Below are 21,350 nucleotides of genomic sequence, written 5' to 3' on the forward strand. Positions count from 1 at the left end.
CCGTCCCCCGGTGACCCTGCTAGGTCCACCTTCTTAGGGAAACCCTCTGCAGAGGAGCTGACAGAGCCAGGAACTTGTGAGTTGCGTGTGTCCACTCAGGCATCATTCATGCTTGTTCTGCAGGCAGTTCCTGTCAGAAGGAGGAGGCGCAGCAGGAGCGCCGGGGGGCGGAAGACGGTGCCTCAGTGCCTCTCTCCTTCTGACATTGTTAAAGAAAACACAACAAATTTATAAGTATGTAGATAATTACATGTAGATAATGTCCTCAAGTTCTGTATAACCACGTTTCCCTCTCTCTGTGTTTGTTTCTCGTTCGTCGTTGTGTGTGTGTTTGTGTGCATCTGTCTCTTTCAAACAGGTGCCGGTCCTCACCTCTGCAGTGCTGCCGTCTCCTGTAGCGCTGCATGGTTCCAAGCTAAGTTTCCTTTCCTTTTTCTGTTCTCTCAGATTTTGTCCTCAGGTTTGAAGTGTCTGTGTTGTGCAGCTGGTCTGGTCTGTCTCTAGACAGTTCAGGCTTCACCCACTAGTTAAATGGTGGAGGCTCACAGCGACATACTCAACACACAAGTTTCTGAACTCTGCATGAGGGTTTCTCCGACGAAGTGAGGGCCGTGAGGCACAGCTCCCCGTCCCCCGGTGACCCTGCTAGGTCCACCTTCTTAGGGAAACCCTCTGCAGAGGAGCTGACAGAGCCAGGAACTTGTGAGTTGCGTGTGTCCACTCAGGCATCATTCATGCTTGTTCTGCAGGCAGTTCCTGTCAGAAGGAGGAGGCGCAGCAGGAGCGCCGGGGGGCGGAAGACGGTGCCTCAGTGCCTCTCTCCTTCTGACATTGTTAAAGAAAACACAACAAATTTATAAGTATGTAGATAATTACATGTAGATAATGTCCTCAAGTTCTGTATAACCACTTTTTCCTCTCTCTGTGTTTGTTTCTCGTTCGTCGTTGTGTGTGTGTTTGTGTGCATCTGTCTCTTTCAAACAGGTGCCGGTCCTCACCTCTGCAGTGCTGCCGTCTCCTGTAGCGCTGCATGGTTCCAAGCTAAGTTTCCTTTCCTTTTTCTGTTCTCTCAGATTTTGTCCTCAGGTTTGAAGTGTCTGTGTTGTGCAGCTGGTCTGGTCTGTCTCTAGACAGTTCAGGCTTCACCCACTAGTTAAATGGTGGAGGCTCACAGCGACATACTCAACACACAAGTTTCTGAACTCTGCATGAGGGTTTCTCCGACGAAGTGAGGGCCGTGAGGCACAGCTCCCCGTCCCCCGGTGACCCTGCTAGGTCCACCTTCTTAGGGAAACCCTCTGCAGAGGAGCTGACAGAGCCAGGAACTTGTGAGTTGCGTGTGTCCACTCAGGCATCATTCATGCTTGTTCTGCAGGCAGTTCCTGTCAGAAGGAGGAGGCGCAGCAGGAGCGCCGGGGGGCGGAAGACGGTGCCTCAGTGCCTCTCTCCTTCTGACATTGTTAAAGAAAACACAACAAATTTATAAGTATGTAGATAATTACATGTAGATAATGTCCTCAAGTTCTGTATAACCACTTTTTCCTCTCTCTGTGTTTGTTTCTCGTTCGTCGTTGTGTGTGTGTTTGTGTGCATCTGTCTCTTTCAAACAGGTGCCGGTCCTCACCTCTGCAGTGCTGCCGTCTCCTGTAGCGCTGCATGGTTCTAAGCTAAGTTTCCTTTCCTTTTTCTGTTCTCTCAGATTTTGTCCTCAGGTTTGAAGTGTCTGTGTTGTGCAGCTGGTCTGGTCTGTCTCTAGACAGTTCAGGCTTCACCCACTAGTTAAATGGTGGAGGCTCACAGCGACATACTCAACACACAAGTTTCTGAACTCTGCATGAGGGTTTCTCCGACGAAGTGAGGGCCGTGAGGCACAGCTCCCCGTCCCCCGGTGACCCTGCTAGGTCCACCTTCTTAGGGAAACCCTCTGCAGAGGAGCTGACAGAGCCAGGAACTTGTGAGTTGCGTGTGTCCACTCAGGCATCATTCATGCTTGTTCTGCAGGCAGTTCCTGTCAGAAGGAGGAGGCGCAGCAGGAGCGCCGGGGGGCGGAAGACGGTGCCTCAGTGCCTCTCTCCTTCTGACATTGTTAAAGAAAACACAACAAATTTATAAGTATGTAGATAATTACATGTAGATAATGTCCTCAAGTTCTGTATAACCACTTTTTCCTCTCTCTGTGTTTGTTTCTCGTTCGTCGTTGTGTGTGTGTTTGTGTGCATCTGTCTCTTTCAAACAGGTGCCGGTCCTCACCTCTGCAGTGCTGCCGTCTCCTGTAGCGCTGCATGGTTCCAAGCTAAGTTTCCTTTCCTTTTTCTGTTCTCTCAGATTTTGTCCTCAGGTTTGAAGTGTCTGTGTTGTGCAGCTGGTCTGGTCTGTCTCTAGACAGTTCAGGCTTCACCCACTAGTTAAATGGTGGAGGCTCACAGCGACATACTCAACACACAAGTTTCTGAACTCTGCATGAGGGTTTCTCCGACGAAGTGAGGGCCGTGAGGCACAGCTCCCCGTCCCCCGGTGACCCTGCTAGGTCCACCTTCTTAGGGAAACCCTCTGCAGAGGAGCTGACAGAGCCAGGAACTTGTGAGTTGCGTGTGTCCACTCAGGCATCATTCATGCTTGTTCTGCAGGCAGTTCCTGTCAGAAGGAGGAGGCGCAGCAGGAGCGCCGGGGGGCGGAAGACGGTGCCTCAGTGCCTCTCTCCTTCTGACATTGTTAAAGAAAACACAACAAATTTATAAGTATGTAGATAATTACATGTAGATAATGTCCTCAAGTTCTGTATAACCACTTTTTCCTCTCTCTGTGTTTGTTTCTCGTTCGTCGTTGTGTGTGTGTTTGTGTGCATCTGTCTCTTTCAAACAGGTGCCGGTCCTCACCTCTGCAGTGCTGCCGTCTCCTGTAGCGCTGCATGGTTCTAAGCTAAGTTTCCTTTCCTTTTTCTGTTCTCTCAGATTTTGTCCTCAGGTTTGAAGTGTCTGTGTTGTGCAGCTGGTCTGGTCTGTCTCTAGACAGTTCAGGCTTCACCCACTAGTTAAATGGTGGAGGCTCACAGCGACATACTCAACACACAAGTTTCTGAACTCTGCATGAGGGTTTCTCCGACGAAGTGAGGGCCGTGAGGCACAGCTCCCCGTCCCCCGGTGACCCTGCTAGGTCCACCTTCTTAGGGAAACCCTCTGCAGAGGAGCTGACAGAGCCAGGAACTTGTGAGTTGCGTGTGTCCACTCAGGCATCATTCATGCTTGTTCTGCAGGCAGTTCCTGTCAGAAGGAGGAGGCGCAGCAGGAGCGCCGGGGGGCGGAAGACGGTGCCTCAGTGCCTCTCTCCTTCTGACATTGTTAAAGAAAACACAACAAATTTATAAGTATGTAGATAATTACATGTAGATAATGTCCTCAAGTTCTGTATAACCACTTTTTCCTCTCTCTGTGTTTGTTTCTCGTTCGTCGTTGTGTGTGTTTGTGTGCATCTGTCTCTTTCAAACAGGTGCCGGTCCTCACCTCTGCAGTGCTGCCGTCTCCTGTAGCGCTGCATGGTTCCAAGCTAAGTTTCCTTTCCTTTTTCTGTTCTCTCAGATTTTGTCCTCAGGTTTGAAGTGTCTGTGTTGTGCAGCTGGTCTGGTCTGTCTCTAGACAGTTCAGGCTTCACCCACTAGTTAAATGGTGGAGGCTCACAGCGACATACTCAACACACAAGTTTCTGAACTCTGCATGAGGGTTTCTCCGACGAAGTGAGGGCCGTGAGGCACAGCTCCCCGTCCCCCGGTGACCCTGCTAGGTCCACCTTCTTAGGGAAACCCTCTGCAGAGGAGCTGACAGAGCCAGGAACTTGTGAGTTGCGTGTGTCCACTCAGGCATCATTCATGCTTGTTCTGCAGGCAGTTCCTGTCAGAAGGAGGAGGCGCAGCAGGAGCGCCGGGGGGCGGAAGACGGTGCCTCAGTGCCTCTCTCCTTCTGACATTGTTAAAGAAAACACAACAAATTTATAAGTATGTAGATAATTACATGTAGATAATGTCCTCAAGTTCTGTATAACCACTTTTTCCTCTCTCTGTGTTTGTTTCTCGTTCGTCGTTGTGTGTGTTTGTGTGCATCTGTCTCTTTCAAACAGGTGCCGGTCCTCACCTCTGCAGTGCTGCCGTCTCCTGTAGCGCTGCATGGTTCTAAGCTAAGTTTCCTTTCCTTTTTCTGTTCTCTCAGATTTTGTCCTCAGGTTTGAAGTGTCTGTGTTGTGCAGCTGGTCTGGTCTGTCTCTAGACAGTTCAGGCTTCACCCACTAGTTAAATGGTGGAGGCTCACAGCGACATACTCAACACACAAGTTTCTGAACTCTGCATGAGGGTTTCTCCGACGAAGTGAGGGCCGTGAGGCACAGCTCCCCGTCCCCCGGTGACCCTGCTAGGTCCACCTTCTTAGGGAAACCCTCTGCAGAGGAGCTGACAGAGCCAGGAACTTGTGAGTTGCGTGTGTCCACTCAGGCATCATTCATGCTTGTTCTGCAGGCAGTTCCTGTCAGAAGGAGGAGGCGCAGCAGGAGCGCCGGGGGGCGGAAGACGGTGCCTCAGTGCCTCTCTCCTTCTGACATTGTTAAAGAAAACACAACAAATTTACAAGTATGTAGATAATTACATGTAGATAATGTCCTCAAGTTCTGTATAACCACTTTTTCCTCTCTCTGTGTTTGTTTCTCGTTCGTCGTTGTGTGTGTTTGTGTGCATCTGTCTCTTTCAAACAGGTGCCGGTCCTCACCTCTGCAGTGCTGCCGTCTCCTGTAGCGCTGCATGGTTCTAAGCTAAGTTTCCTTTCCTTTTTCTGTTCTCTCAGATTTTGTCCTCAGGTTTGAAGTGTCTGTGTTGTGCAGCTGGTCTGGTCTGTCTCTAGACAGTTCAGGCTTCACCCACTAGTTAAATGGTGGAGGCTCACAGCGACATACTCAACACACAAGTTTCTGAACTCTGCATGAGGGTTTCTCCGACGAAGTGAGGGCCGTGAGGCACAGCTCCCCGTCCCCCGGTGACCCTGCTAGGTCCACCTTCTTAGGGAAACCCTCTGCAGAGGAGCTGACAGAGCCAGGAACTTGTGAGTTGCGTGTGTCCACTCAGGCATCATTCATGCTTGTTCTGCAGGCAGTTCCTGTCAGAAGGAGGAGGCGCAGCAGGAGCGCCGGGGGGCGGAAGACGGTGCCTCAGTGCCTCTCTCCTTCTGACATTGTTAAAGAAAACACAACAAATTTACAAGTATGTAGATAATTACATGTAGATAATGTCCTCAAGTTCTGTATAACCACTTTTTCCTCTCTCTGTGTTTGTTTCTCGTTCGTCGTTGTGTGTGTTTGTGTGCATCTGTCTCTTTCAAACAGGTGCCGGTCCTCACCTCTGCAGTGCTGCCGTCTCCTGTAGCGCTGCATGGTTCTAAGCTAAGTTTCCTTTCCTTTTTCTGTTCTCTCAGATTTTGTCCTCAGGTTTGAAATACAAGGCAAAAAAAAAAGGCTGCAGGGTAGCTTTTGAAAGCAAGAAAGTTTAACAGCTGGCCAAATGGCTGAGTCATCGGCATTGATTCATGACCCTTTCAGCACTCACAGGTACATTATGATCAATTTGTGCTCTGCAGCAGAAACACTTAAAAACAGTCACATCATCCCTTTTGACTAGCCAAAACAGAAGGGCTTCACTGACTCATCCTGAACAGGTAATACAGGTCAAAAAAAAAATAAAAAATAATAATTATATATATATGTCACACAGTGGAAATTTGTATTTATCTTGTATATTGTTTTTATTCTGATTTTTAGTGTTTATTTATGAGTGTCGTTTTATTTGCATGGTTTTATTCTGTTTCTATTGCATGGTTTTTAGTGTTTTATGTGACATGGTTTTTATCCACTGTGGACTGGCTGCACATGGGACAAATTAGCTGATAGGGACCACCTGCTGAGGCAGGGGTGTGTCCAGAGGTGGCCTATCAGCTGTGTAAAGATCTTTTAAAAACAGGCTAGCTGAGCACTGAAGGAGAGAGGCCCCAGACTGGAAGGTTAATGCGAGATGGCCAGCGTGATGCGGCGGCCTAGTCCTGACCTCATGGAATGGCAACAGTAAGAGAACGTGTGTGATTGGCAGCAGGGCAGAGGTTGTGAGTAGGGTCTGTACTGTTGTTTACTGGGTGCAGCTGGATTGGGAGAGGGTCGCCATGGCCATGAGCCAGGGCCGCTTCTGGGACCATTGTTCTGGCCCCTATTTGTTATTTTACAGGACACCGATGCAATGGGAGCTGTGGCGGGGGTCGCATGATGGATTTGGGAGCAGAACGCAAGCCGGGCTGGGAAGTGATGGGCCAGCGGAAGGACAAGAAGATGGGAGGCTCTTTCTTGTCTGCCGAAGACGAGGCTGGCGTGGACTCTGCTCTAAAGAAGGAATTCCTGGCCTGCTGATGGACCCATAATGAACATGTGGCATAATTATAGCAGGGTGGGTTTTAGTGAATGTAGAAAATGGTAGTTTTATGGGTTTTAGAATTGTTTTATTTAGTTTTAGTAGATTGACAACCTTTTATTACTTACACTTTAAGGGTGTTTTTATTTGTGCTCCCTGACCTAGTAATAAACTGTTTCTGATCAGACCTGCTTCCTCTCTGTGCCCGTGGTATCTGACTCGCTTGCTCCCCCTTGTATTTTATAGAATCTTTCTTTTTAGCGTGACATTCTGGCGCGACCGCTTTAGTGTTGCCGTGTTATATCTATCTATCTCACTCATTTGGTTATTCCTGCGATTGTAAAACTGTAGTTTTAATAACACTTTATTAATAATTTTTTATTAATACTTTGTCTCTCAGTATATCTTTCCCTCATCAGTTCTTTTAAAAAAATTTGATTTATTGAAATTTTCTTTATTGATTTAGAGGTCAAATGCTGGTAGTAATATGCAATCAATACTTAAGGAAACTCTAATTTTGTTGGCTAAGTTGTGAAAACTAACACATGTCACTGTAACACACAATTCCCACTCAGAAAGGGAAAACACAGCAGATCCAGGGGTGTAGGGTGCTTTGATGACACCCTACATTTGCAGACTTTAATAGCTCTAATACACAGGTGCTGAAAATCGGGCACAAAGATTTTTATTTTTTAAGTTAAAATGTACATATAGCAGTAACAGGTTATGAATTTTTAAAGCTACAAAACCAACATATTGTATAGAAAGTCAAAATCTCCAGGCTTCGTGTTTTCGTCGATTCCTGTATGTGTGAATGGGGCCTGCTGTAGGCTGTCATGATTCACAAACTTCTGGCAACGTACAGTAATTATTCATGACAAATGACACCTACTGTGCGTGGGTGAGAGTACATCGAGTCATGTCGACATGTTTCAGCACGCAAGCCGTCCGCTCGTCTGATTCTTTACACTGCTAATTTCGTGGTTTTTTAGCAGGTTTTTCAGTTATGTTTCCACACATGGATGGAGGTTTCATTTTTTTCTGATCAAACAGTCTTCTACAAAGCAACGCCTACATCAGGTTATGCTTGTACAGACTAACTAGTTGCTTGCAAACAGATGCCTCATACTGGTACTGAGGGCGCAGTGTAAAGGGCGTCAGAGGATTACACCGGAAGTTGGTTTTTGCTTTCAAAGTAAAGCTTCATTATAAACTATGATCAGATATAATAGTGTAAGATAAAAGTTGAGTCTTAAAAAGAACATTTAACAGTCTGGTTTATCGAGTAGATTGCTTGTATCACAATTAGCAGCCCTGCTGAATTCTTTCTGTTTTTTTTAATGAGCTCTATATAATATATTCAGTCCAGCTGCCTGTTTTATTCTTGCATCCCTCCCACGCAGCGACGGTTGGAAATTATTTTGAAAACTGTTAACGGAAGTGGGATGTGAGGCGTAATAGCTGGTACTTGAACAGTGAGTGTTTTGCTTTACCTTCTGAGCAAGTGACAGGCATACGGGAGGAGGGAGAAGTTTTTTGTAGCTTCGCTTGCTCCTCTTCATCATGGAGACTCGGGCACATTTCACCCGTGAGGAAATTAACAGCACGGTGTGGGAAGTCCAGGAGAAATACACGCACCTGAAACAGATAGGGACCGGGGCTTACGGCTCGGTATGGTGAGTGATTTATCATTTACTGTGCACTGCAAGAAGTGTGTGTCGCATTTGGGGCTCATTCACGTTAGCTACACTGGCTGCACACAGTGTGTAGTGGGCCTGCGTTATATCCTGTACAGTCTAACATAGAGTGGTCGCACAATCAGTCAACTCATGTAGCAAGTAAGCACCTAGTGTCATATTATAGCACGACGACCACACAGCCCGTTATGTGGACCTTACAGTCTTATGTTTACCTGCAGTAGGAGTAGGAGTTATGATTGAAAGTCTGTATTAAAGATGGCCACTTTCCATTTTCATGGCATAATACAGTTACATACAGGACACAGTTAAACACCAGAATAACTGTTTACGTAAAAACGTGCAGCAATTTAAATGTTTTGTTTTCTCTTTTTTTGTTTTGGGTTCTTTTTTTGTTGTTGTTGATTTTTTTTTTAGCAATACAATTATTTTTTCAGGCTTACATAAAAATGGGGGATCGGGTGTCAAACCATTAAGGAAACTAGATACAGCCAACATCACTTATCATTGCATTTTTACAACCTCCCTGGTTTTTATTTGGCTAACTGGATACATACAATCCCTGATTAGGGTTTCTAAAATAATTTCTGTTTGCACAGTTAGAATGCTTCAAGTTTAGTCATGTAGCTGCCTTCATAAAATGTTAATAACTGTAAAGAACCATTTGAGAAGAGCTATTCAGAAAGCTCTAAAGCCTATTATTATATTAATATGTCATGAGGGATAAAATGGCAAATGCTGGAACAGTGGCAGCTGTCAAACACACAAGGCCATTGCTACGTTTCATATTGCTGTCACGTAAGTGCTCTTAAGAATAACCAAAGGTCAATATATTTGAAGAAAAAAGCCAGCCTTTTGCCTTTTATCCATTATTGTGTACATTAACCCTTACATTATTGTTGAAATCACTGATTTTCTTCACTGTCAAATGTGCCTTCCTAATGAACTTTACCACACAGTTGTTCTAACTTATTTTGACTAAAAATATAAACTCATAAATTATGACAGCACTTAGTTTAAATTAGACTAAATTTAAAGGGCCTTGAGGTGACAGTTGTTGTGATTTGGCACTATATACATACAATTGAAATGAACTGAATTAACGGATAAAGCTTAGTAGGTAAAATTTTGAGAACCTAGATAAACGGCGAAAAAACTCTTTACTGACCTCAAAGCTCCTGTTGTCACAGCAGCAGTGTTCAGGCATGCTGACTAGGCTTTAAGCATAATAGTGTGGGAGTTATGATCTGTTAAAAAGCTCAGACTGGTCGACCTTTAAAAGAAGCAGCATCTCATGAACACCGTGAACATTATCTGAACCTACCTGTAAATGGAGGAGGGAAAGGAAATAACAAACAGAAGCACAGCCTGCAGTTTCGTGTTTTTTTTTATTATTTTTTATTGTAGCTATTTGCTTGGCATGCATTAGCTGTTTCATGTAAAGCCGGCTGCAATATTTGACATTACTGCATCAGTGTTGTTCACAGCACACAGTGAAGTGTGCAGTGTGTGTTGGTGGATGCGGCTCCAAATAGCCTAACAAGCCTGTCCTCCTACGATTTGGTGCCCTGTAAACATGCACGTCAAGAGCTGCCAAACATTCACATATTGATAACTCTGTAAACCACAGACCACCACACATTTAGAGAACGAGTCCCACATACAGTATCTCTGTCTCACATCATCTATGCTTTTGCTTTGTGTTTCATGCACAGCCTCTAAGTGTGACTGAAACCCCAAAAATAGACTATTCAGTCGTTTTCAAATGGTGAACATTATAGTGAGACTAAAAGGTCCAAGCAACAGCAGCCAGCTAATGACTTGTTACATTATCATTCCCAACAGCTCAGCACTAAATGAGAAGAATAAAGAAAAGGTGGCCATTAAAAAGCTCCACAGGCCTTTCCAGTCAGAGATCTTTGCTAAGAGGGCCTACCGAGAGCTCCGACTGCTCAAACACATGAAACATGAAAATGTGAGTAGACTATACACTATGCATACTCAGTCGCTTTTAGGAAGTTGTGTTTTTTGCATTGTAACAGCACTGTGATGCAGTAATATTCTGTAAATGAGCCATTGCTTGTATGTTTTAGTATTTGTCACCTGCTTCTTTCATTCCAACTAGGTGATAGGACTTATCAATGTGTTTACACCTGCCCTAAGCCTGGATGACTTCCAGGACTTGTGAGTATTCTTCATCTTATTAGCAAACCACTCGGGGAAAGGCAGACAACACTTTAAATGATCTGCAGGTTCAAATGGTCTGGTGCTTATACAGCACTTTTCTAGTCTAATTAAGAATTCAAAGCACTTGTTACTACTAAAGCCTCAGTCACACACACACACACACACACACACACACACACACACACACACACACACACACACATTTATAAAAGCACTTTTTTCTATCCCTGAGCTCTTTTCTTTTTTATCATCAACAATTTTTATTTATTTCATTTTAAACTTCAATAACAGAACTTAAGGATAAATACATAAATAAATAGTTTAAAAAACAACAACAACAACAAAAACAAAAACCAAAACAAAGGGAAGTTATCCTATTCTTTCTTCACACACCAATCCCCACACCACCACTCTGTCATTACTCCTCTGTTCTTCAAGTTACAGAAAGCCAGCTTGTAAAGGGGGACCAAATACAATCATATTGATGCAATTTGTCTAATAAACCATAAGTCACTTTTTCGTAAGACGCCAACTTAGCCATTGTCATTAGCCACTCTTCATAGGGAGGGGGGGTTCTTTTTCCGCCAATGCCTTAGCAGGACCCGTTTGGCCGTAGTAAGAGCCAAAATAATCCATCTTTTTGTATAACTGCGAAAATCTCCATCAGAAAGTTCTGTGGTTATACCAAGTATGGACAGTTTTGGTGAGATACCAAATCTCCTTACCCTACCAAATTAGTTGTATTAAGATGATAACTGCACCCATGATATTTTATATTTTATCTAATATTCCATTACACATTCCAGATAAGTATTTCAAAGATCTAGACTTTTTGATCTGGCAGTTTCTTTGGGGTAGCTCACTGCATCGTTTAAGTATTAAGAAACTTCAAGCGAGTGCAAAACAAGGAGGTTTTTCATTGCCTAATTTCCAATGGTAATATTGGGTGATGAACGTGAAACAACTTAGAGCTTGGTTACCTACTGCACCAGTTAAACCCATCTGGTCCCACATAGAGACGGAAGTTGATGGCGGTATTTCTCCTTGGATGGAGCTGTTTGATACCAGTCATATCCCTAAGCTCTTTTCTAACATTTCCGCACACACTCAAATTGCAGTGGCTCCATCAGGGGTAATTGGGGGTTCAGTATCTTGCCCAAGGATACATCAACATACAGACTGGAGAAGGCGGGAATCAAAACACCAACCTTCTAATTGGTGGATGCTCTACTCTGCCTCCTGCCACAGTCGCCACATTAACATGGTGCACATGCTGTCAGAGATCTGTTTTTTCTCTTTAAGCACTCGACACTAAAACTCTTGGAGGAATGCAGTACTTGCAGAAAAAATCTGTGGGGTTTTTCTAGTTTAGAGTGATTAGGGAAAGATTTTATAGTCAGGATCATATAAGATTACTCTGTGAGACATGTTGCGACATCTACTTGTAACGTTAAAGAAAAATATGACAACTTAATTTTTCTTTCACTTTCCAGGAAACATGTGAGCATGCCTGTGAAAGAGCCTTTCCCACACTGAAAGCACACTTTCTGTCTACCTTAAAGAGGACATATTGTCCTTTAATTGTCATGTATTATTCAGTGGGGGGTAATAATCATTTGATTCCCTGCTGAATTTGTAAGTTTGCTCATTTACCAAGAAATGAACAACCTATAATTGTTATGGTAGTTTAATTTTAATGGAGACATTTGCTTTCTCACATGCACAGCTAAGATTTAAGCTGCTGCTGCATCACATGAGGAGACTCTAAAAAAGGTGGAAGAATATTTTATTTGGAAGTTATGTAAACATACGCAAGTCCACCAAGCTCCTTGGTCAAAGGGAGACAGGACAGATTACAGCACAGACAGGGTGTGGAAGTTAAGAGTAGGATGACTTGCTAAGGCAGTGTCGTATATCATGTTTGGACTGTTAGGCTGAGGTAATTACTTTACTCTCTGCCTCAGGGTTGTCTCACTGCACCTCTCTTCCTCTTTCCCCCCCCCCAGCTACCTGGTAATGCCTTACATGTTTACTGACCTGTCAAAGGTGCGGGGTCAACTCTCAGAAGACAAAGTCCAGTTTCTTGTCTACCAGATGCTTTGTGGACTCAGGGTGAGCCAAAGATGATCTCTACCAAACTTCAGAAATGAACTATATTTATATTCCAATGTAACTGTTTAACAGAGTCATGTCAGAATAATACTGTTGTATATGTTGTTCCAAAATTTATTGGACAAAGACGCGTTTTTTTGTAGTTAGCCTATGTACAACACCACTATGGCACCACCACCTCACCTTCATCTTCAGTTGCTAATTGGTTTATGGGGTCTTCCTATTTATATTCAATAACTTTAAAAAAAAGCCTGCTGTGTTGGGTTGATATTAGGTGACTGAGTTAGATGTCTACATTCTTTGCCTTAAGAAACTCCCATTTGTCTGATTAGTTCAGCAGAGTTTGGCTGAATCAGAGCAGAGAACATAGCCCTGTACACTTCAGAATTCATCCTGTTGTTTCTATAAACAGCCACATCATCAATAATCACTAATGGTCCAGTTTCAGTGGCAGACAGACAGAAGGACAGACAGATTGATGCATACTCTGTCAATTTCACAAGGGAAATTGCTATGATACAGCTGCAGGATGAAGACTAAAAATATTATATTCTACAATTAAAAAAAACAACATTGTTAAAAATAAAAGTACCACAGGCCCAGAGTGAATACCCTATAATTTGAGGTAGTGCCAAAAATATATATTTACAACAGTAATTTAAAAAAGGGAAATAAAAAGTTAAGATAAAGCAAAGTTAAATGACAAAAGATTGGGATTGTGCAAAAGTGGAAATGGCATTAATAATTCAGTTCAGTTCATTTTTATTTCAAACATTTCAAACATGTGCCTTCACAATCATTACAAAATATCATTCCATTATTGTTTGAAAAGGAGTAGGCAGAAGTATTTACTTATTTGTCCCTACCCCCTCAAGTTTTACCTCTCATTCATTTAATTTTTTTTAATTTTTTTTATTTTAGTCTTAAATTAAACAGACAACATGTGAAACAAAAGTAAAGCAAAACAAAACAAAACATACATAAATCAAAAACAAGAAAATTAGCAAGCCCCACCACAGTATAGTTTCTTTCATATGAAAAATACAGAATGTGTATATTTGCAGATACACAAGTTATGGAAAAACAAACAAACCAAAACAAAAAAACTAAAAAACAACCACAACACCATTTACCAGCAACATTACCGTCCTGGGTTAACCCCGTTTTCTTCATTCTTATACTTATTTAAAATTAGGTTTTTATATTTTACTTTAAACTGTTTTATGTTTTTACTGTCTTTTATTTCTTCTGTTAGACTGTTCCATAATTTAACTCCTGCAATTGAGATAGACATAGTTCTTAAAGTTGTTCTAGCACTTTGTATTTTTAAATTCCATTTCCCTCTTAAGTTATACCCACCTTCTCTTTCTATGAACAATTTGCAGATTTCTTTTGGAAGCAATTTATTTCTTACTTTATACATTATTTGCGCTGTTTTAAGCTTCACCAAGTCTTGGAATTTAATAGCTTGCATTTTGACAAAGAGTGCATTTGTATGGTCCCTGTACCCCACATTATTTATTAATCTAATGGCCCTTTTCTGTATTATAGTTATTGTTTGTGTGTTACTTTTGTATGTGTTTCCCCAGACCTCTACACAGTAGCTCATATATGGCAGTAGTAAAGCACAGTATAAAATGTGCAGTGCTTTTTGATCCAACATATGCTTTGCTTTCCCCAGGACGGCAATGCCCCGTGCCAATTTCCCCCGAACATAAGTAATGTGTGGCTTCCAACAGAGCTTGTGGTCAATGATCACCCCAAGAAATTTTATTTCATTTAATCTTTCTAAATATACATTGTCAACACATATTTCTACTTTGATGTTTTTCTTTTGGTTTCCAAACAACATAAATTTGGATTTATCTAGATTCAATGATAATTTATTTATATCAAACCACTTCTTTAATATCGTTAATTCCTGTGTGATCATCTCCAAAACCTGTGGCAATTCCACACCTGAACACAGTATATTTGTGTCATCTGCAAATATTACAAACTTTAAAATCTCCGATACTCTGCAGATATCATTTAAGTACATAATAAACATTTTTGGACCCAGTACTGAACCTTGAGGTACTCCACAAGCTATATCCATCAAATTAGATTTATATTCATTTATTTGTACATATTGTTGCCTATTCCCTACATAGCTTTTTAACCAGTCCAAAACAACTCCCCTAAACCTGTACTTTTCCAGTTTTTTTTAATAGAATTTCATGATTAACAGTATCAAATGCCTCTTATTATCCATACATTCCGTTATCTTTTCCATTAAATCTATCAGTGCCAAAGCTGTTGATCGGTTGCTTCTGAACCCATACTGACTATCTGTCATTAATTCATATTTTTCCACAAAACTGTCAAATCTTTTTATGAAGAGTTTTTCCAGTATCTTAGAGAACTGTAGTGTATACAATACAGAAATGTATGAGTGGAATCTGTCCTGATAGGTGTGTCATTCTGACCCAAAAAATGTTTGTCCAGAATTTTTACAGGCTCTAGATGTTTTCTGGCAAAGTCTAACCTGACACACATGTTCTTAAGTCTAGTGGCGTACAATTTGTTGCAAAATCTCTGTATTTCCAATCATGAGGGATTTTCTTGATTATCCACTTTTAAAAAATGATACAGCTGATTTCTCACAAGTTTTCTTGACTTGGCTCAATGTTGTGAAGCTGTTTTCAGCCTCATGTTGGCCTCTGTCACTTGGGCTATCGTGTTTAAAATGAGAGTGAAAAGCTGTGAAATACAAATTCAACTAAATCAATGTCACATGTTATTTCAAGCCTCACCTGGGATAAAGTTGCTTATGATTCAACTGTCAATTTGGTTTGAGCCTCAGAATATGGAGGACTGTGTATAAACAATGCTTTAATTCCTAAACAGTTAATGCAACACTTCTTTCAAACCCTTTGGATTAAAGCTGAAAGACTGCAATCACATGTTTTGCTATTTATTAATAATAAAAGATATAATAACAGATTATTAATAATTATCATAAATATTTCATGATTAGGATTTACATGACTGTATGTATCATGTAGCACATAACTTACAGAGAAATTACAGGAGAGTTAGCCTTTTTTGCTTTAAATGAGTCAATGAAACACACAATGCAATGGATATAATTATTAACAAGCCTAGTTATTATTTAAAAGGTATTTGCTGTGTGGCCAAACAGTTATTCATCAAACTCCTCTAATAAAACTTTACTTTGAATTTAGCCTAACTAGGCCTGGTAAAAACTGACAACGTAAACTAAAGTGTTCCTGCTCTGTTTATTCCTTTGCAGTACATTCATAAGGCTGGGATTATCCACAGGGTAAGTACAACTCATTGTCCCATTACAGGAAGCTGAGCTGTTTTGGGAGTACCTTTTTTCCTGTTTTATGATAAGTTGACTTTTTCAGGTTATTATCAATAATAATAATGATAACTTTATCTATATAGCACTTTTAAAAATCTGTATCACAATGTGCTTCACCAGTGTAACACAATAAACAAAGCACTGCACAAAATAAAAAAATGAAAAATTTCCGATCAATAATCTGTAGCGAGAAATAGGCGACTTCCTCAGGTCGGAGGAAGTGACTCACTTCTCCGACCTGATTTCCTCAGACTCAGACTGTAATCTGTGCAGGATTTTGTACCGCACAATGTTGTGACTCAGATTGCAGATTTGGTATTCCTCATGTTCTTTGGAAATATATTTTGTAATTCATTTGTTAAGCAGTCAGATGAAAGCGTGCCCAAACAAGTAGGATGACTTAACTCCTCTAATGCGTGTGCATGTCTGGAGCTGTTAGGTCACACCCTTTAACTCCAGTTCCAAGACGTCAAAGACCTGTCGGTAAAGTAAGAGCCACTTTTGGCTTCCTTATTCAGACTGGGTTGCTACAGCAAGTAGCTCCCCATGTTTGGTGCGGCAGATTTTTATGTTCTTCGTGACACAGCCCCAGAGGGACGTGTGTCCACTCCTGAGTTCAAACCAGGGATCTTTGGCTTGTTAGACAAATGTGCAAATCACTACACTGTGAAGTGTTACCCTGCTGTTACTCCTATAACACTTAAAGCAGATAAATTTTTATCAACACCTACTGACAGTGATACACTTCTCACACCTTATGTTGCAGCACTAACTGCAGAGTTGAGGCAGTGTGTCTTATAGTCATCTTGTAGTTGAGTCACGATATTGAAGTCCTTGTTTTAAGTCCCCACAACATTCTTGTGTTTGAGTTCAGCTGAGCCATGTGAGACCACAGGAAGCACGTGCACTAAAGCTCTTACTGGCTCTAGTAAGCGCCTGTGGTCCAATCACTGTAATTTCTTCTTAATTACCATTTGGACTAAGTAACCGTCATTCGACTCATTTTCTCTAACAGGATCTTAAGCCTGGAAACTTGGCTGTTAATCAAGACTGTGAACTAAAGGTATGTACTTTCTGCATTACTGCATATGAGAAGCAGTGAGATGATAGGGCAGCACAGGCAGCAGACACAGTAGGACTCAGCAGTCGATGTAATTAACAATATACAGGAGGTAGAAGAAGAAGTTCATTTACATACAGTTGTGCAAACCTACTCGAAATAATCCTGAAACGATAGAATCATTTGTTATTGTTTATATGAGATTGCCATATATATGTATGCAATATTTTATGTGTTTCATTAAAAGTAAACAGCCTGTGAGACACTAAGTACATGTTTGAGATTGTCATCCGTTTCATTGCTGCTGATACAGATCCTGGACTTTGGGCTGGCTCGCAGTACTGATGCTGAAATGACAGGCTACGTGGTGACCCGTTGGTACCGGGCGCCTGAGGTCATTCTGAACTGGATGCACTACACTCAGACTGGCAAGACAATTGTAGCTGTTACATATTCTTTCCCACCGTTCTCTCTGTCGTCTAGAGTTGGCCTCTTGGTGCTGTGACCATTTGTTGTTTGTTACGTGAAAACGTCTCGACACTCCAGCTTTCATTGTTGCATGTATGGTTCTTCAAGGGTCAGCAACTTTTGTAATCCTGTTCCTAGTTCCTGACAAATATTTGAAGTTGCATGGATGTCATCTTGAGAAAAGAAATGTTTGGGGGGTTTTTTCTCCTCTTAATCTGTTGACACAGATGGTCTGACAGTGCTGAGACTCAATGACAGAACTGTCACTGCAAACCCAGGATTTATGTTCCTTTAGGAGATAGTGGTTTTTCATTTTGTACATAGCATCCACAGAGTGGAGTGTAGCTGCGAAAGCAGCTCTGACAAGTTTAGGATAGTATTACTCACTGAATATTCCCCCTTTCAAAGCACACAACATATTCAGCTCTCTGCTGTGAATAGGAACTGTGCTCTGGCATATAAATGCCACCTTCCTCATTCCTGCTGCACTCAGCTAAACTTATAACCCTCTTGGTGTTATGTATTCTTCATGATTTCTCACTAATGTTACTTTCCTTTGGTGTTTCTTGTAGTGGACATCTGGTCTGTGGGCTGCATAATGGCAGAAATGATCAATGGAAAGACCCTCTTCAAAGGAAAAGATTGTATCTTTTCTTCAGCTTGGTCCATTTACTAAACTTTACCAGCCTGTGTGATAAATAATAAGTTGAATAATGAATGTCAGTATGCAAAGAGAAAGGTATCAAGCACACTTTGTGAAATCCCTTTAAAGCTTTAATATCGCTTTATTAAACCACTGTAATAATATAGGAGATGGAAAGGTGCTTGATGACAAGCTCTATAAAGACACAAAATCAAGCACAAGAGGCAGTTACAGTATATTAATACAGAGCAAAAGCGGCATATTTCCCGAGTCAATTTTTTTCCCCCTACCTTGTTATAAATGCTCCTGCGTTTGTTATATTTCTCTTTTATGTTCTTATTTTGCTTCTGATGCAGCGAACTGATTTATAGCTCTGCTAGGAAATAAAGACATCACAGGTCTTTCTGTGATGTCTTTTTCCTTTATTATTCTGTTTTGCATGCCTGCTTCATATCTCTATGTTCTGCTCACTGAACCACGAATGTAAGAGTAAAAATCCTTGATTCTAATCTGTTTGCTATAAGACATGGACCAGCTGACTCAGATCATGAAAGTAACTGGTGTGCCCGGGCCAGAGTTCATCCAAAAGCTGGACACTCCAGAGGTAGGAAGAACAGTCATAAATATGCAGTTATGCACTAGGAGTACTATCTGCACAGAAAATTTTTACAAATGTCCATTGCCTTTAATGTTAAACATTTTTTTATAAGTGATTTCTCTCAGAGTGAGCATTAAAAAAGCATCATATCTCAGAAAGCATTTGAGCTGTGGTGCACTAGATCCTAAACTGAAACCCATGAAATTAGCATACAAAGTGAAAGTTCCACCGACAGCCCTCTGAGGTAGAAATGTACAGCATACTGCAACCTACAGTGACATACGGGAAATTTTGCCAGACTCTCATGTCCTTTTTTTCTTTACCAGATGTGAGTAGTTAAAATCTAGAAATTGTCCTGAGGGTGGCACTAGAGGAACAGTCAGGGCATTAATAAAAGCCTGTAGTAGGATGCATTAATAGGAAGGAAGTTAAGGCTTTTGGAAAGTCCTGTTTTGCAACTCTATAGGATTTTATAAATGGCCTTAGACTTGTTTCAGCACAATGCTAACAAGATGGCTCACATGCACAAGTGACGAATTGAATATACAGTTCCATCTTTGGAAGTCATATTTGCACAAGGACTATGTAGCTGTATATGAGTATGAAATCAAATATAGTTCTATCTTTGGATTTATTTCATTTTTGCAAGGTGAATAACAAACTATTCAGTTTTACAAAATAACAACATGAAACAATCAGCCTGTCTTTGATAAATGAAGACCTTTTTTATTATTTCATTTTGTAATCACAGTTAAACTAAATCATTGTTGCCATACTTAAAGATTGAATAAAAAATATTCTGTGTCTGGGTATTTGTGTTTGATATCTTAAAACAGGCCAGAAATTATGTCAAGGGCCTTCCTCGATATCCCCGAAAAGACTTCTCAATGTTGTTTCCCAGAGCTAGTGCACATGGTGAGATGCACCTTTTTTCCCCCACATTTTTATTCTTTTTTTAAATCACACTTTTTGTTTCTTTCTTTGGTGTTTTTCTTCTTTGTATGGCTATAATTCGAAAAGTCATTCATGATACCCTGTTAATGAAAGCTTTTCCATTTTCTGGCCTGCTAAGTGATAAATATTCACTTACTTTTTCAGTTTCATGGTTTTTGTATCGTAGTAAACTGGTGCATTATTCCACACTGCTGACCTTTTGTAGGCGTTGATCTGCTGGAGAAGATGCTTGTTCTGGATGGAGATGAGAGGCCCACAGCGGAACTAGCTCTAGAGCACCCATATTTTGACAACTTGCGGGACCCCGATGATTTCCCCAAACCACTGCCATATGATGACAGTCATGACAACGACACATTGTCCCTAGATGAATGGAAGCGTAAGTGGAAATCTTACTATGATAATCATGTCTCTATGTCTTCTCCCTAACTCCTCCTACATGTGTTAAACAATCTGAATGAAACTTACTGTGTAGACTGCCTTGGGTACCAGGATTATCAACATCTATATAAAACTTTTGGGAATTATTTTCATAACACTCAAATCTTTACAAATCCGTGTGCTGATCTCAAAACGAATGGTGATATTACGTCTATGTTACGTATGTGTTTTTGTTTGTAACTCATTTTTGCTAACCAATTTTTAATGCAGTGGCTCTTGGGGGCCACAGGAATATAGTGCCTGGCAAAATAGTGCCTGTTGTTGGTTTTTGTCTTATACAATGAATACATGGCTTGCAAAGAATAATAATAATAAATATATGTATACATTATGGATTGGGGGTTTTTTTGTTTTCTAACTATACGCGGTGATAATAAAGATAAAAAGATTAATATTAATAAATGAACATAATGCCATCATATATTTTAAATAATGTACTTGATTTAAGTTGACACCCCGTTCCCTCTTTTTATTTTTCTATTTTTACACAGGATTGTGTTTCAGGGAGGTGAAAAGCTTTGTGCCATTCCCACGGCGGGACTCCAAGAGGAAAAACACTCTGACCATGTCTCCATGATCTGATGAATGTCATGTAATTACTGATGCCCCAAACAACAAGCATACAACCAATTGTGCCCTTGTATATTCTAAGCCTGGATTCATCATATATCTTTTACTCAGTTATATAAATATAAAGCGCTATATAAATCCAATCCATTATTATTATTAGTTAATATCCTGAATCAGTGTTCAAAAGAGTAAAACTGTATCATCCCCTTTTTTTACGTAATGTGCAACTGTTTCCTAAATGTAGCTTGTTCATAGTGTTACACATTTCCTGTCAGTGGATTTTGGTGTGGATTTATTGTAACTAAATGCTACAAGGTTTCTTGTAAGATTTACTGCAATGTTGTTTTCCAATTAAAAAATTCAACATGATGTGGCCTTTCTCATTTGCACAGGAGGCAGCTGAGTTGAATCATCTGTGACATTGCTTGAATATACACTGGACAGGGTTGGTACATTAAGAGACTGTATGTGTATTCATGTATTATGAATATTGTTTCACAATGCAAGATAAATATGTATTTTAATACACGTTCTTGACAGTAATTAATGATGGTGCACCTCTGTGCACATGCTTTGTATATCCAAAGTGACTGGACAGATGTACGTTAGTAAATCGTCCAAATATTGTTGATACTCGGGTTTAAATGAAAAACTACACTTTTCACTGACCCTGTGATCTCGCGCGCGAAAATCGTGGTCTAGTGACGTCAGGGGGGATGGCTAAACTTGTCTCGTTTGACTGTTGTCAAGGTAGCCCACAGGTTGCTCGAAAAAGGAAGTGAGACAGTTCTCTCTCAAAATAAATGAATGTAATCGCGTTGGA

At 41.0% G+C, this 21,350-nt stretch overlaps 1 protein-coding gene across 1 annotated transcript; it reads left to right on the forward strand.

Annotated features, from left to right (window-relative positions):
* Positions 1-7,900: 7,900 nt before the first annotated feature.
* Positions 7,901-20,896, forward strand: mapk13 (mitogen-activated protein kinase 13). Its single transcript, XM_080897958.1, has 12 exons — positions 7,901-8,103; positions 9,970-10,099; positions 10,250-10,308; positions 12,318-12,423; positions 15,719-15,748; positions 16,809-16,856; positions 17,167-17,281; positions 17,894-17,965; positions 18,489-18,568; positions 19,399-19,477; positions 19,722-19,895; positions 20,449-20,896. Exons 1-12 carry the CDS (start codon positions 7,991-7,993, stop codon positions 20,532-20,534), a joined length of 1,092 nt encoding a protein of 363 aa, XP_080754084.1. The 5' UTR covers positions 7,901-7,990; the 3' UTR covers positions 20,535-20,896.
* The last annotated feature ends 454 nt before the right edge of the window (positions 20,897-21,350 follow it).

The sequence above is a fragment of the Rhamphochromis sp. 'chilingali' genome (genome assembly GCF_963969265.1).
Source record: "Rhamphochromis sp. 'chilingali' genome assembly, chromosome: 12".
Lineage (NCBI taxonomy): Eukaryota > Metazoa > Chordata > Actinopteri > Cichliformes > Cichlidae > Rhamphochromis > Rhamphochromis sp. 'chilingali'.